Below are 17,594 nucleotides of genomic sequence, written 5' to 3' on the forward strand. Positions count from 1 at the left end.
CCTCATATTTACGGCGTACCACTGTGCAGCTGCCAAAGAAAGAGAGTTGAGTAACCCATCCAGTAACAGATGTTGTCAGTTGTCTTTTGATAGTACGAGATGGTGTTTGTTCAGTTGAGCTTTCAGTAACATTAACACTTAAACCACATACACGTTGAACACCAAGCCTATTCCCCCTTCTACCACAACCCTGCTTTTTCCCAATCTTGTTGTACGTACCCTTGCCCTCTTTCAACCAGCTATTTCACAACTTTCAGTCACCTGTCACTAAATGAACAATCACTATTTATTTTCTTAGAGAGTGAGCCTGAACAACAGCCTTAACGATTTTGATTAGCAAATGGGATCTATCGGCTGAACCCCAATATTAGGCCTAACCATTTTGATTAGCAAAAGGGGTCTCCTGATTTCTGACTGCAAAACAGTTTTAGTCAAAATGATTTGGATTAGCCAGTAGGGCTAAAAGAATTGGCAAATGGGGCCTCGTGGCTGAACCCCACTGTTAGGCCAAATGATTTTGATTAGCAAATGGGGCCTCCTGATTCCTGACTGCAACACAGTTTTAGCTTGCACAATCCTAATCCTAATGTTTTGCAACACCATTTCTATATCGTTTGGCTGCATCCTGCAGCGCATTTGTTCAGAGACCTGGTAAGATAAGCGGCGCTGCCCTTTTTCAGCTGTACAATCCTAATTAATACCATAAAACTTCTGTCACTGCCATTGCATAACCAGGCCAGCCACTCATCTCCTGCCTCCCACTGTGTTTTATAGTTCTACACTACACTGCTTTTGCCGACTTCACACAAAAAATTACCACAAGGATATAACCATTGGTAGAAAACAAAGTACATAAATAGAAGATAAAACATGAACATATTATTAAATAATAATACAAAAATTGATTTTTGTCAAAAAGTTACACATTTACAATAAAAGGTGCTACCTTTGCAGGTTTCACAGTGTCATAAATCTCCTTGCCTGCCCCATCCTATTTGTATGCTTAGTGGCTTTTGCCACTGCCTCTGCACATCGATGCCAGCCACACATCTCTAGGCTGCACATTGTGCTTTGTAATGCAATACTGTACTGCTAATGACCCTAAATTTCCAGTCATTACCTTGCCTGCCCTGTTCTAAATTTCTACTGTGTGGATTCTCCTGCTCCCACTGCACAGCCAGTGACACAGCTTCTGGCTACAGATTTCGTTTTTTAGTGCTACACTGTACTAACAAAGGTGTGCACGATATTGTATACGATGTAAAGGGCGGAGGAGTTGGCTACGTAGGAGCGCTGAATTCTCCACCTCCCAAGTGCTGATTGGGCGGTACAATACTGTGCGCTCATTCGACAAAGGACTATTGTTCCCAGCGGATAAAACCGGAGCTCTCGAGCGCGCTATTCATTTCTCTCTGTAGCACGTGCTGTAAACAGAACTCCTAAATTCGCTGGATTTCCTGGACTTTTCTTCTACTACTAGACTTTTTCCGCAAAAGGTATGTATAACGCTTCAGCGTAGCATATGTTGCGCTTCAACGTGGATAAACGCTGTAGCGTGGTCGATTGTTCCTTTATGGAGAGTAGGGTAGGCCTGAGAACCTCAGGTACACAGCTGTAGCGTGGCCCAATTAATTCTTTTACAGATCGAGATGGTTGACTGCTCCATTTAATACCAGTAGTAAAATATATAGTTATTAGATCAATGGTCAGAACATTGTTTTGTAAGCACGTGTATTTATTGTACGTTTGATTTCTTTTTAGGAACTATGCTCACTTCCGATGAGAGTTCTGTTGTTGCTGCTGCCCTGGTGTTTCAGGCAGCACGTCTCCAAGAGGAGAGACGTCCTAAACGAAAACGTCGCATGTGGACCCGGAGCTGGCTGCAGAAAAGATCCTCATTGTCACACATGGGTCTCATAAGAGAGTTACGTGACAATAACCCTCATGATTTCAGAAACTACCTTCGGATGTCGGAGGAATCCTTCAAAATAATACTGTCTGCTGTTATGCCACTCATACAAAGGTGTGATACGCCGATGCGTGCAGCCGTGCCCGTGGATGAAAGGTTGGCGGTGACACTGCGGTTCCTGGCAACAGGAAGGTCTCTTCAGGATTTGCAGTTTTCCGCTGCTGTTTCCAGACCTTTCCTGAGCGTTGTGATTCCGGAGACATGCGAGGCCATTGTGCGCAGCTTAAGGCATTATATGGAGGTACTACTATATTTTATTGGCTGCTGTGTTATGTCGATATATTATACTAGCTATTTAACCCGTTCTACGCCCTGTTTACGCGCATTTCTATTGGTATATGTTCTACATCCTATCATGTGCTGCTCCCATCCTGCGTCCCCATTCAGACATGTGCTGCTGTGATCCTGCGCCTCCATTCTGACATGTGCTGCTACCATTTTGCGGCTCCATTCTGATATGTGCTGCTCCAACCCTGCGCCACCCTTCTTTTATTTGATGCTCCCAACCTAATTTTATTGATTATATAATTTAGATATATTGTTTAGCACCCCCTCTGAGTCACCGAAGCCATCTGATAAAATGGCTGCCTGCATACTCAGGGTTGTTGACTTTGTTATACCCATACTGCGCCTCATTCACTGTAGGATGTCCACATGAGAGTGTATGTGCATAATATATTTGACCTAATTTGTACATGTTTCCTTCTCATCTTGCAGTTTCCCAAGACGGCGGATGAGTGGAAGAGGATTGCTTCCGATTTTGATGAGCTGTGGCAGTTTCCAAACTGCGGTGGTGCATTAGATGGAAAGCATGTGCGCATCACGCAACCAGCCAACTCTGGATCCTTCTTTTTCAACTACAAAGGATATTTCAGTGTGATCCTCATGGCCCTTGTCAATGCGAACTATGAGTTTGTCGATGTAGATGTTGGCATGAATGGTCGAGTCTCCGACGGTGGTGTTTTTGAACACACTTCATTTGGGGAAAGCTTGAGGAACAATGAACTGCTGTTGCCACTAAATGAAGACACAAAAGCAAACCTAAATTTTGTCTTCATCGCTGATGAAGCTTTCCCTCTTCATCCACATTTGCTGAAGCCATTTGCACAGAGAACACTCACACCGGAGCGCAGAATATTTAATTACCGGTTGTCGAGGGCCCGTCGTGTGGTTGAAAATGCCTTTGGGATTATGGCAAATCGGTTTAGAGTGTTCCACACAGCTATCAACTTGAAGCTGCCGTCTATAGACTTTGTGGTTTTGGCATGCTGTGTGCTCCATAATTTCCTGAGACGTCATGATACGAGCTCCTATTCTCCTCCTTCGTTTATTGATGCAGTGGATGCAAGAACCGGAGATATTGTGCCCGGGGAATGGCGTACACAACCTGATAATTTTACAGCTCTTCAAGCACTTGGATCTGGCAGGCAGGCAGACGATGCAAGGGACTGTCGCGAAAAATACTGTCAGTACTTTAATGGTTCTGGAGCTGTACCCTGGCAGGATCGCGCCGTATAAAAAAAAATTTTTTTTGCTTTGCTGTCATATAAACCTCTCTAACTTAAAGTAAATGTGATGCCTATTAAATGGTGCTGTTAACCCTTATAGCTTGGTAAACATTAAAGAAAGAATGCGAAGATTTTTGGTTTTTTTGGTAACAATTTCTTGGTTTAAAATTAATTAACAACTAAATATAACATAACCAAAAAAAAAAAAATTATCTCCTTCCACGGCCCAAGAGGTGTCGCAGCGTCACGCCCTGCTGCTCTACTTGAGCCTGGAGGAGCGCTGCTGTCTGCTGCAGGAGCGCTGCTGTCCGCTCCAGGCGCAATTGTCTCGCCAGGAGCTCTCTTACGGTGGGCGGTTCTGTGGATAGAAGAGGTTGGAGAACCAACGTTGAATCCGCTGAAAATACATCTCGACCTCTGTGGCAGGACCAAATTTTGTGTGTTGTAAATTTCTATTTGGTCTGGCACCACAGGGCAATGTTAATTTTATTAAATTTTACAGTTTTAGTTGTCTATTGTGACATCCAGCAGAAAACCACTCGTATTATGTTGATACTTACGGAGAAGGGACGCCGGTTCCTCATTGTCAGAACCAGAGGTGCTAATTTCCCATCCCAGCGATCTTGACAGTGCTGCAGCACCGAAAAGGAAATAATAACAGATCTGGTTAACTATGGAACACGCCGTTGGGAAGCGCTCGCTGTTTTGGTCACTTACGTATGTTAGCTTCTGGGGAGAATGGCGCCGACCCGGGGGAGGAAGAGGAGTGTCGGAAGGGAGGTGTTGAGGGTGGTGTAGGGGTGCGAGGCCGTCTGCTGTCTGGTGGAGGCGTGGTAGGCCGCTGTGTCATTACTGCGTCTGTAATGTATTCAAATATTACCGCTACCCTCTTATGTCCCTTATGCAGTTGAAAAACTGTAATCAATGATTGTTAACTTACGTGACGTCCCGGGCTCTGGGCTCCCGCTGGTGGTGGATGCTGTGGTGCTTCTGGCAATGGCAGGTACCTGTTGCCGCCGCTGTCTCTCTACACATAAAGTTAACAAACGCAATCTTTAAATACACATGTAGAGTGCTGCAGATCAAAGCTAACAATATACTGAAACATAAAATTTATATAACACTTCACAGGGGTGCGAGGGTGCATGGTCGCAACAGATGGTGGAGGCGTGTTAGGCCGCTGGGTCATTACTGCGTCTGTAATGTCTTCAAATATTTCAGCTACCCTGTTATGTCCCGTGTGATGTTAAAAAAAATGCAATCAATGATTGTGAACTTACGTGATGTCCCGGACTGTGGGCTGCCACTGGTGTCTGAAGATGTGGTACTGGTGTCAATGGTGGGTCTCACTTGCCGCCGCCGCTGTCTCTCTACACCTAAAGTAAAGAATCACAATGTTTACACACAAATGTTGAGTGCTGCAGATCAAAGCTTACAATATACTGAAACATAAAATAGAGATCACACTTTACAGGGGTGCGATACTCTGACATGTCTGTGGGCTCTGGTGTTCAATGGTCTTCCTGTCTTTGGAAAACGTATCATTTCATCAGTAGGCCACCCTCCTCCGATAATATTTTTGGTCAATTGAGAAACTAAAAATTACGGACATCTTAATAATTTCAAGATGGTGGTTGAGATTAGGGAACCCGACAAGTTTTCTCACGGACAACGCATATTCTGCTTGGAAAATAACTAAATTTTTAAAAAAACGGGGCATGTGTTTTAATGCATTTGAGGTGAAGTTGGCAACCATGAGCGCAAGCCTCCCTCACAAACCCCCCCCTCCTGACAGCGTGCATCTCCCAATCCCCCCATACTAGTACTTGCCTCGCCTTGCCTCCGCACGCAACTCAGCAAACATTTGTGGCGTTTTATAGCGGAGGTCAGCCCATTTTTTACGCAGTTGAAGCTGACTGCGGCAGACGCCAAACCTCCTCTCCATCATTCTGGCTATGTGGCCAAGCACTTCCCGCTTGTGGATGTGTGGGTGGGCAGGGCGGCTTTCCTGACCCTCATAATCCAGGGTATCCATCTGACTAATAAAAAAAAGGAGCTCTGGCTGCCCCAGAGGAGCAGAACGCAATCTCGCCGCCATTTTAGATGGAATGACCCTGAACAGCAACGCCCACAGGAGGAGCTTGACTACGCCGTCCTGCCGCCAGATCGGCTTCGCAATAGCGTTGCAGTTTATGGACAGCGTCACATTTGTGACGCATGAGCGGTACGGAATGAACGCACAGAGTAAAAGCCGTTCGAAGGATGGTTATATAACGCCGGAGCGTCACGTAATGTACGCTCGTGGTCTATGACGGCGTGATGACGTTACAGCGTTCCGGCGTGCCTGCGCTAGCTTGTTTTGGATCCCTGACATCCTGATAATGGCTGCCAGTCGCCGTGATCCTCCTATGGGCATCCCAGAGCTCAAGTTCCTTATTGGAACAATGGATAGGATGCAGTATGAAACAACAGGGCTGGTGCTGCACCGCAACCAGCACAAGGACGAAGTTGTCCGTGTGGTGTCTGAGGGCCTCAGGAAGCGGTTTGGGATAACTCGCAGTAAGGCCCAGATTGTGAAAAAATGGGGTGATCTGAAGTCCAAAAGCCCAGAGCGCCTGCAGGAGCTTCGCAAGGAGATTCGCAGAGGTCAGTACGCAGGTACCCAAAATTTGGGCACGCAGAAGGGTTAATTGGGTGATTCATGGGAATGGGGGGTACGCTGCATGGATTTGCATAGGCCTTTGGGCCAGTATGAACGTTGCAGAGCCACAAAGTGTCACAGCTATGTGGCAGTTTGAACGTTGCAGAGCCACAAAGTGTCACAGCTATGTGGCAGTTTGAACGTTGCAGAGCCACTATGTGCCACATCTATGGGACAGTTTGAACATTGCAGAGCCACTATGTGCCACATCTATGGGTCAGTTTGAACGTTGCAGAACCACTATGTGTCACAGCTATGGGGCAGTTTGAACGGTGAAGAGCACTATGTGGCACAGCTTTCTGCTGACCAAACTTTTTTTTTTCCTTCACAGAGGCCAAGAGACAGCGCCGCCGCCACAAGGCTTCCCACACGGCCTCTTCTGTCCCAGTGCCCTCCGGGTCAACAACAGATCCTAGTAGGTTCATACAATAATGTTATGAGGATTTGGTGGCAGGTCCCCTAGATCCCCCCCCCCCACCTGCAGTCACTGTTGACATTTATGTTTAAAAATTGTTATTTTTTTCCCTTCACAGAGGCAAAAACACAGCGTCGCAGCCACGAGGCTTCCCACACGGCCTCTTCTGTCCCAGTGCCCTCCGGGTCAACAACAGATCCTAGTAGGTTCATACAATAATGTGATGAGGATTTGGTGGCAGGTCCCCTCGATCCAACCCCCCCCCACCTGCAGTCACTGTTGACATTTATGTTTAAAAATTGTTATTTTTTTCCCTTCACAGAGGCAAAAACACAGCGTCGCAGCCACGAGGCTTCCCACACGGCCTCTTCTGTCCCAGTGCCCTCCGGGTCAACAACAGATCCTAGTAGGTTCATACAATAATGTGATGAGGATTTGGTGGCAGGTCCCCTCGATCCCCCCCTCCCCCACCTGCAGTCACTGTTGCCATTTATGTTTAAAATTTTTTATTTTTTTCCCTTCACAGAGGCAAAAATACAGCGTCGCAGCCACGAGGCTTCCCACACGGCCTCTTCTGTCCCAGTGCCCTCCAGGTCAACAACAGATCCTAGTAGGTTCATACAATAATGTGATGAGGATTTGGTGGCAGGTCCCCTCGACCCCCCCCCCCCCCCCACCTGCAGTCACTGTTGCCATTTATGTTTAAAAAATTTTATTTTTTTCCCTTCACAGAGGCAAAAATACAGCGTCGCAGCCACGAGGCTTCCCACACGGCCTCTTCTGTCCCAGTGCCCTCCGGGTCAACAACAGATCCTAGTAGGTTCATACAATAATGTGATGAGGATTTGGTGGATGGTCCCCTCGACCCCCCCCCCCACCTGCAGTCACTGTTGCCATTTATGTTTAAAAATTGTTATTTTTTTCCCTTCACAGAGGCAAAAACACAGCGTCGCAGCCACGAGGCTTCCCTCACGGCCTCTTCTGTCCCAGTGCCCTCCGGGTCAACAACAGATCCTAGTAGGTTCATACAATAATGTGATGAGGATTTGGTGGCAGGTCCCCTCGATCCCCCCCTCCCCCACCTGCAGTCACTGTTGCCATTTATGTTTAAAATTTTTTATTTTTTTCCCTTCACAGAGGCAAAAATACAGCGTCGCAGCCACGAGGCTTCCCACACGGCCTCTTCTGTCCCAGTGCCCTCCGGGTCAACAACAGATCCTAGTAGGTTCATACAATAATGTGATGAGGATTTGGTGGCAGGTCCCCTCGACCCCCCCCCCCACCTGCAGTCACTGTTGCCATTTATGTTTAAAATTTTTTATTTTTTTCCCTTCACAGAGGCAAAAATACAGCGTCGCAGCCACGAGGCTTCCCACACGGCCTCTTCTGTCCCAGTGCCCTCCGGGTCAACAACAGATCCTAGTAGGTTCATACAATAATGTGATGAGGATTTGGTGGCAGGTCCCCTCGACCCCCCCCCCCCACCTGCAGTCACTGTTGCCATTTATGTTTAAAAATTGTTATTTTTTTCCCTTCACAGAGGCAAAAACACAGCGTCGCAGTCACGAGGCTTCCCTCACGGCCTCTTCTGTCCCAGTGCCCTCCGGGTCAACAACAGATCCTAGTAGGTTCATACAATAATGTGATGAGGATTTGGTGGCAGGTCCCCTCGATCCCCCCCTCCCCCACCTGCAGTCACTGTTGACATTTATGTTTAAAAATTTTTATTTTTTTCCCTTCACAGAGGCAAAAATACAGCGTCGCAGCCACGAGGCTTCCCACACGGCCTCTTCTGTCCCAGTGCCCTCCGGGTCAACAACAGATCCTAGTAGGTTCATACAATAATGTGATGAGGATTTGGTGGCAGGTCCCCTCGACCCCCCCCCCACCTGCAGTCACTGTTGCCATTTATGTTTAAAAATTTTTATTTTTTTCCCTTCACAGAGGCAAAAACACAGCGTCGCAGCCACGAGGCTTCCCACCCCGCCTCCGATGTCCGTGCGCCCTCAGGGTCAACGGCTCAACACCCTAGTAGGTTCACACAATAATGTGATGAGGATTTGGTGGCAGGTCCCCTCTTCCCTCTTCTAAAACATTATTTATTTATGAATGCTGACAGCACCTTTTTTTCCATTAAAAGAGGCAAAGAAACAGCGCCGCCACCCCGAGGCATCCCAGTCACCGCAGTACTGTCCCCCTGATGCTCTTCCGGGCTTCTCTCTTTCGGAGAATATGTCCCCAGACGAGGTCTTGCCACGTAAGTTTTCCCTACACGTTAAAGATTGTCACTCACTGCCTCTCTCTATGTAACCCTGTACAGCAAGGGCCGTTTCAGAGCCTTCCGCCGCCTCAGATGTTTCATTCATCCTGTACGCTATTATGGGGATGTGATCACAGCCCACTATCAGGATAATACTGTGGTATTAATGTTAGGTTTTTATGCTTTGTCACCAACAGCAGCCGGCAGTGTGACCATCCTGGATGTAATAGCCAGGATTGAAAGGCTGTGCGAGACTCTGGCGCACATTCACAAGCAGCAGAATCTGGCAATCGTAGAGTTGCAGAAGATAAAGGACATGTGCCACCAGTTGTAGGGGGGACAATACTAAATAGTATTACTGGTTTTAAAAATGTTATGTTGTTAAATTAAAAAAAATTATTTAAACTAATATTCATTTTTTCTTTGTTTTAGTTAAGTTTACATTAGTTTGTTACGTTAATTTGTGCCCTCATACAGTGCTGTGATCGAGACACACCAATCAAAAAGTAGTGTTAGAATTTCTAACAAAAGCTTTTATTTGAAACATTATTTTAAAAAGACAATATAATAAAAAGGAATGTAAAAGAAGTGAGGCAATCACATATTATGATACGACGATTGTTCCGGCTGATAACTTTGGTGCCTGATGGGCGAAGCCATATGTGAAGGTATTGGCGTGTAGGAGTTATTAGGGGGTGGCTGGCCGAACTGGGAAACGTGAGCATTGTGTCGCATCGATGTCTGACACTGTGACCAACCATTGTAATTTGATGGCTCTGTCCGCTGTATTGGCCAGGAAGAGACCAAACAAGTGTTCTTGTCCAAATCGCCATCTGTACCCTTGTTTACTGCTTCCATAATCAGACGCTCTGCTAGTGTTCTTTGGTTCTCGTCCATTTTGGCCAGTTTGTCAACCACATAGTGTCCAAACCCCTGCAACGCAGGGCTAACATTGCTTGTCAACACCTTCTTTGCTAGGCTCAATAGTTCATGCGAGGCGTCTGAGGTGGCTTTCCGTTTTCTTGGACCTTGCCTCGATTGAGTCCTGGCAGGTGCAGCCTCCACTAAATCAGTTGTCGTGCAGTCCTGTGAACAGTCCAGTGTACTGTCCTGCGCACTGTCATCCTGGGGGGGAAAAAAAAAAAGTTATGAACCCGGCAACAAAAAGTTGTACCACCATAACCGCATCCAAACTATATATTCGTAGTAGGTAAAAAAAGGTTATAATATATTTTAAGCTTAGTAATATTCTTTAACCCTCCCTTTTATTTAATACTTTGAACTACACTGTTCTGACTGCTAGGGGAACCTGATGAATATTTTATAGTCTAAATAGTCTCAACAAGAGTACATCGGCAGCTTGAAGCGATACTATTTTCTATATTGCTTAGATGGTATGGTTTAGAAATATCGCCATTTCATACATATTAAGTTCCCCATATAATACTTTACTGCGACAGGGTTACTTATGTGTACATGTTTTTGTAATAACTTCAAACTGATGTGATAATCAGAAGTATAAAACATAAAATGCAGAGAAAATTTAGGTAATTATAGGACACATTGGTGAACTTTCGTCCAAAGAGCTACTTACTTGTAGCCCTTGTGACTCCTGCTCGGCGTGGTTCTCCGAAACTATTTGTTCCACAGGTGCCAACAAGCGAAGACACGTGGAAGTCCGTGGCACCTCTTGGTCCCTCAGAAAATTAAGATGTTCAAAATACCAAAGTTTTGGCACATAAACATCTTCAGTGGAAGCTCCGGACCTTGTAGTCTGAAGAACCTTGTTCAGCTCCTTCCTCCACACCGTGCGGAGCGCCTGGATTTTCTTTTTAATAACCGCTTCGTTTGCTGCCTCTTCTGGTGCATGACGATTGTAAAGCTCAATGAGCTTTAAGTAACCCTCCCTCCTCTTTTCCCTGTTACAATAGTCTGCAGATTTGATTTTCCAGAGGCAGGGAAAAGACTGGTAAATCTCCATGAAATCCCTGATGAACTCCACACGATTTGACATCTGAAAAATAATTATAAAAAAAAATTACACGGTTGACAAAGAGTCCTTTAAACAATACTTGTGCCAGTGTGCCAAACGCTTAACAACAGCAGCCACACAAAGCGCTCATGCCTACCATCGCTTGTTCCATCTGCCACGCCATAGGCCACCATAACCCAAAACAGTGTACCGCCCGCTTCCCTACAGCAGCCACACAAAGAGCTCATGGTGACCATACATTGTACCATCTGCCACGCTGTAGCTCACCAGACACAACCGGTCATAACCAGTCACAACAGCGTACCATCCGCATCGCTTCAGCGGCGGAACAAAGCGGTCATGCCGACCAAACTGCGTTCCATCTACCACGCTGTAGCCCACCAGTCCTGACCAGTCACAAACAGTCACAACAGCGTACCATCCGCATCGCTTGTTCCATCTGCCACGCCATAGGCCACCATAACCCAAAACAGTGTACCGCCCGCTTCCCTACAGCAGCCACACAAAGAGCTCATGGTGACCATACATTGTACCATCTGCCACGCTGTAGCTCACCAGACACAACCGGTCATAACCAGTCACAACAGCGTACCATCCGCATCGCTTCAGCGGCGGAACGAAGCGGTCATGCCGACCAAACTGCGTTCCATCTACCACGCTGTAGCCCACCAGTCACGACCAGTCACAAACAGTCACAACAGCGTACCATCCGCATCGCTTGTTCCATCTGCCACGCCATAGGCCACCATAACCCAAAACAGTGTACCGCCCGCTTCCCTACAGCAGCCACACAAAGAGCTCATGGTGACCATACATTGTACCATCTGCCACGCTGTAGCTCACCAGACACAACCGGTCATAACCAGTCACAACAGCGTACCATCCGCATCGCTTCAGCGGCGGAACGAAGCGGTCATGCCGACCAAACAGCGTTCCATCTACCACGCTCTAGCCCACCAGTCACAACCAGTCACAACAGCGTACCATCCGCATCGCTTCAGCGACGGAACGAAGCGCTCATGACGACAGTACATCGTTCCATCCACTATGCCCAAGCGGTCTAACATACCTCGAAGCTGCGGTGCAAAGCGTGGAATATTCTGTGAAATACTGAATCCGATGCCGACCAAACTGCGTTCCATCTACCACGCTGTAGCCCACCAGTCACGACCAGTCACAAACAGTCACAACAGCGTACCATCTGCCACATTGTAGCCCTCCAGTCACAACAGTGTACCATCCACTTCGCTTCAGCGGTGGAACGAAGCACTCATGCCGACCATACAGCGTTCCATCCACCACGCCCAAGCGGTTTACATACCTCGAAGCAGCGGTGCAAAGCGTGGTATATTCAGCGCAGTACAAAATTCCGATGTCCAGGTCCACCAAGTGTCCAAGTACGAAGTGAAGAAAGGAAATTTTGAAAGCAGTGAGGTGGCATTGGGAACAATAGCGCTCAGGTGACAAAATTTTCAACCAATTGTGTGCACAGAACCTTTGGCCTATCAGCACACTAGCTAGTAGCACAACACGCCCCTAGTGAACAAGGTCACGCACAGATTATGCAAAATTTGCTCTGAATCGTCTTGTGTGACATGACCGTACGACTGTCCCATACGACTTCTACATCGCAAATACGTCATGATTTTATCGCTTCAGCGCCGTGCATCGTGTAGTGTGACCGCAGTCTACGATGTTTGAAACGATAATTAAGCGACGATGCAACGTCACAAATCGTGCCGTCGTAGCGATGAAAATTGCACTGTGTGACGGTACCCTAATGCTGGGAAACTTACTCTCTTGAGTTTAACACAAACAGTTAAACAGCTCTAATATTAGTACTATTTAAAAAAAATATAGCTGGACAAGCCATTGCTTCTTCACTTTCAAAAGAGCAATCTTTTCCCTGCTCCCTTAAAAATGGATCGTTTGTCGACAGTTTTGATAAAATGTAATAATTTCATCATTTTAGGACTATCATTTTGTTGTGGATGCCAAAAATGGATAATGTTTTCATTTCCAGTTGAGTAGCCATTTCTTCTTCTTTTTCTAAACAGGATACCTATTTTGTTTCTTAAAGAAAAGGATAATTTTAGACAACTTTTGAAAAATGCATTTAATTTTCCTCTAGCACCACTTGTATATAAGCAACAGGAAGGAAGGTACAGTGCCTTGCAAAAGTATTCGGCCACCTTGAACTTTTCAACACAACAGGCAGGTCTGGGATACTGTTGTGTAGAAGTTTAAAGCCAGATTTGGAAACAAAATGATTTCCAAAACTTTAAACATCCCAAGGAGCACTGTGCAAGCGATCATATTGAAAAGGAAGGAGTATCATACCACTGCAAATCTACCAAGACCCGGCCGTCCCTCTAAACTTTCATCTCAAACAAGGAGAAGACTGATCAGAGATGCAGCCAAGAGGCCCATGATCACTCTGGATGAACTGCAGAGATCTACATCTGAGGTGGGACAGTCTGTCCTTAGGACAACAATCACTCATACACTGCACAAATCTGGCCTTTATGGAAGAGTGGAAAGAAGAAAGCCAGTTCTCAAAAATATCCATAAAAAGTGTCATTTAAAGTTTGCAACAAGCCACCTGGGAGACACACCAAACATGTGGAAGAAGGTGCTCTGGTCAGATGAAACCAAAATCAAACAGTTTGGCAACAATGCCAAATGATATGTTTGGCGTAAAGGTAACACAGCTCATCACCCTGAACACAGCATCCCCACTGTCAAACATGGTGGTGGCAGCATCATGGTTTGGGCCTGCTTTTCTTCAGCAGGGACAGGGAAGATGGTTAAAGTTGATGGAAAGATGGATGGAGCCAAATACAGGACCATTCTTGAAGAAAACCTGTTGGAGTTTTCAAAAGACCTGATACTGGGATGGAGATTTGTATCCCAACAAGACAGTGATCCCAAACATAATGCAAAATCTACAATGGAATAGTTGACAAAAAACGTATCCATGTGATAGAATGGCCAAGTCAAAGTCCAGACCTCAATCCAATCGAGAATCTGTGGAAAGAGCTGAAAACTGCTGTTGACAAACGATCTCCATCAAACCTCACTGAGCTCGAGCTTTTTGCCAAGGAAGAATGGGCAAGAATTTCAGTCTCTCAATGTACAAAACTGATAGAGACATACCCCAAGCAACTTGCAGCAGTAATCACAGCAAAAGGTGGGGCAACAAAGTATTAAGTTAAAGGGGCCGAATAATATTGCACGCCCCACTTTTCACCTTTTGAATTTCCACAAAAATTTCAAATAATCAATAAATTTCATTAAAATTCACAATTGTGTTCCACTTGTTGTTGATTCTTCACCAAAAATTTACATTTGGTATCTTTATGTTTGAAGCATTATATATGGGAAAAGGTTGAAAAGTTCAAGGGGGCCGAATACTTTCACCAGGCAGTGTATGTGCCTGTAAAAATGGATAATTTTTGGACCAATTTTCCAATTTAAGTAATCTAACAAGTTTGAAAGTGCAGTGTGTTGTCAAATAGACTGTTGGTCACGGTTACAATATATTACAATTCCGAAAGATATGCTCATCTTTTTATACTAGCTTTTACAAAAAAAGTTATTTACCGAGTTTAGATTTATTTTATTAAAGAGAACCTAACAGCAAAGACATGCTGCTTGTCCACAGGCTTTCAAAGTATTTTTTATATGAAACATTGCAACTTTCAAACATACATGGATGAAATCATACAGCCATTGTGTCATACATGATGCCTGTGGATATGTATTAGCTGTCAGGCTCCCTTTAAGCTCACCCCATCCTTTTCAACATGACATTCTATTGTTTTATATTGTCATTTTTATCATTATAAAGTATATTACGCTTTCCTTTGCGAAAATGTGTGCAGTGTATTCTGTATCATAATTCACACATAACTGTTGATAACCCACATGTATCAATCAGCATACAGAATATGTAATACGTCATTCCTAAAACGCTGAATTAACTTTTGCAATACCTTCATGTCAATCTGAAAGATATGTCTGACATGTAAAAAAAGATCCAGACATCATCCTTTACCATTTTTAAGGCTCCAAGGTATAATACAAAACTAGATTCTTGAACACAAATGAGTTTTCTGTTTTAGTTTGTCCCTAAACACTATAGGGTATGTCAAGTTTATGTGTTTTTTCAGCCTCATGTCTTTCTACCATAACTAATCGTGCATTATGTTTTTCTAGACTAGACAAAATTGGTGATGGATTGTACTTGCGAGAAATGAATGAAAAGGCAGCAAATTTGTAACAGTCAATTAGGCAACAAAGTAGTTGTTTTAAACATTCTAGTAGACCTTCAATCTGAGAGTCCATGTCATTTCAGGTCTAACAAGATTCCTTGTTTTCTTTATCTGCTAATATAGGAACTAGCAACAAGAAACACACCTTGTTTGAACATCTTTACATCTTTTAATTAATATTGACAAAGTTTTCAAACAGAATACAATACTTTTTCTGTCATTTTATGCCAGTGCTTTCAAATGTCACCTTGACTGACCAAGGCTCAAAGAATGTCTTGAAAGATGTTGATCACTTACTAAAAGACCACCAGCTGAGGTCATGCATTCCTTGAGCCATTTTGTGATGTCCATTGTTAAATTCACTAAAGAGTAAACATATACTTATCTGATCCCAAATCTTTATTTAAGGTGCAGGTATATTGAAAGTCTTGAAAAGTGAAGAGCCTATAGCATTGTGCTTTAAGAGAGCATATTAAACTGTTATGGGTCAGCTGAAAGAATAACATCACTAAGTGGTGCACTATGAAAATGAATGTGTTATTTATATAAATGATTTGGGATCATAATTTAATACAAACACAATTATAAGTTAATAACTGTGTAGAATTAAATGCTCACATGGGTGAAATAATTAATTTTACAGTTAATAGTAAAATATGAACGTGACTTGAGCATATTTTCTAACATGTCTAAGGCACATCTCTGAAATTATTGTTGAAACCTCTGGAGATAAAACAAACATAATTTAATAGATGGAAAAGGTGGCACTTAGACTTTAGCTTTAAAGGTATATTTATGAATTATAAAAAAAACACCACCCAGGTGGTAAAAAGAAAAATATAATTGTATTGAAAAATAAATATACACAAAAGATAGTAAAATAACAGGGAACACCTAATATTAGAGACACATAGTGAGCCTGGAGAAACCTATGACATAATACACAAGATGAGACCACGTAAAATAGCTAGGGATGAAGAGTAGTAAAGTGCAAATTCTAGCATATAATTTAATGTAAACCTATCACCACCATAGAAACTAGATTAGTTGGATCCCCAGTTTCTTAAATCCCTAATAGCAGTAACACAATACAGCTTAGTAAGAAGGTAATGTTAGCTGAAAGTTAGTAGATAGCTGCAAAAGAGGACCCAGGAACTTTGTTCACCACCCCGACACCATTTTGTGTTGCTTCTTCCGGGGTGTGTCTAGGGTGAGGAACCGTTGCCTTGATATACTTGTCACAATTCCAAGAACTACTTGCTCTTTCACTTTCTACTTGTCATGATCCGTTCCAGGGTGTAATCCTGTCTGCCCTTTTTCCAGGCAGATCATGTCAAGGGTTATCTTTGCTCTGCTTCATTCTGGGCTCAGGTTTGCTATTTAGCTCCAATGCATCCTGCTGGTGGTGTTAGCTATAGTTCTGCCTTCGGCATGTGAACCTGACTCTGATAGCTCTTGATCTGTCCTGCTGTGATCCCTGACTTGCCCCGTGTCTGTTGATTCCCTTTTTCTGCCCTTTTCCCAGTGTTTCCCTGTTTGTTGGTTTGATTCTCTGGTTTTTTACTTGGCTCGTATTCGGACTCGCTTCTGCCTTCTGTCTTTGTCTTATCCGCTTCTGACCGTTGCTGAATCCCGTGGCTTGTTCCTCACCACGTATACTGCTGCTACTATTAGTACTTCTGCTTCTTTTTTTGACTCAGCTTTCCTGACCAATCTCTCGCCACTTGGTTGCGTCTGTGTTGCTGCTCTGTGTGTGTAGTCTCACTTCCCTCTCAAGCTCTCCCTGGTGGAATTTGTGCTATACTGCACTGCAGCAACATGACACTACTGCTACTGATTTCAGGGGATATCTCCCCATCCCTGGTCCACGATCCCCCAACCTCAACCCCTCCCCCACATCACATCGAAACCTTACTAACCTGATTAACATTAGTTGTACTCCTTCATCTCCCTCTTTAATTGTGTTCTCTGGAATTCATGGTCTGTATTCAATAAGCTTCCTTTCCTGCACAACTACTTTCTGAACAACTCTCTTAATCTCCCCTGCTGCCATTTCCCATGGTAGCTTACAATTCTCCCATTCCCCAAGAACCACAAACAGACTTCGTGGTGGAGTAGGAATCCCCTCTCCCTCAGAGTAGCGGTCAGATACCGGCCCCCAGGCTCACCCACCCACTTCCTTGACCATTTCTCTGCCTTGCTGCCCCAATTCATGTCCTCAGAGATACCAACCCTTATCTTGGGAGACTTCAACATCCCCGTTAACAGCCTCACTTCCACATCTTCATCCCAGCTTCTATCGCTAACCACTTATCTTGGCCTCTCACAGCTCTCAACCTCTGAGACACACAAAGATGGTAACACATTGACCTGGTCATTGTCCATCTCTGTTCAATCTCCTACCTAGATAACTCACCGCTCCCCCTCTCTGACCACAACATTCTCTCCTTCACGCTCACAAATCCTCGGCCACC

General features: G+C 44.6%; 1 protein-coding gene and 1 long non-coding RNA gene across 2 annotated transcripts; one reads left to right on the top strand and one right to left on the bottom strand.

Moving 5' to 3' along the window:
- Positions 1 to 1,528: 1,528 nt before the first annotated feature.
- LOC138657891 (uncharacterized) lies at positions 1,529 to 3,540 on the top strand. Its single transcript, XM_069745500.1, has 2 exons — positions 1,529 to 2,210; positions 2,687 to 3,540. Exons 1-2 carry the CDS (start codon positions 1,767 to 1,769, stop codon positions 3,485 to 3,487), a joined length of 1,245 nt encoding a protein of 414 aa, XP_069601601.1. The 5' UTR covers positions 1,529 to 1,766; the 3' UTR covers positions 3,488 to 3,540.
- Positions 3,541 to 3,700: 160 nt separating this feature from the next.
- Positions 3,701 to 5,125, bottom strand: LOC138657892 (uncharacterized). The gene is made up of 5 exons (XR_011317242.1): positions 4,758 to 5,125; positions 4,418 to 4,504; positions 4,195 to 4,335; positions 4,038 to 4,109; positions 3,701 to 3,835 (listed from the first exon to the last, which is right to left on the bottom strand). It is a non-coding gene; the product is annotated as an uncharacterized lncRNA (long non-coding RNA).
- Positions 5,126 to 17,594: the final 12,469 nt, after the last annotated feature.

This window comes from Ranitomeya imitator, chromosome 1, assembly GCF_032444005.1.
Source record: "Ranitomeya imitator isolate aRanImi1 chromosome 1, aRanImi1.pri, whole genome shotgun sequence".
Taxonomy (NCBI): Eukaryota; Metazoa; Chordata; class Amphibia; order Anura; family Dendrobatidae; genus Ranitomeya; species Ranitomeya imitator.

Excerpts from the sequence above, each read along its gene's own strand:
- LOC138657891 (XM_069745500.1), top strand. The coding sequence starts at position 1,767 with ATGCTCACTTCCGATGAGAGTTCTGTTGTTGCTGCTGCCCTGGTGTTT. Across the intron at positions 2,211-2,686 it reads GCTTAAGGCATTATATGGAG|TTTCCCAAGACGGCGGATGA; the intron begins GTACTACTATAT and ends CTCATCTTGCAG.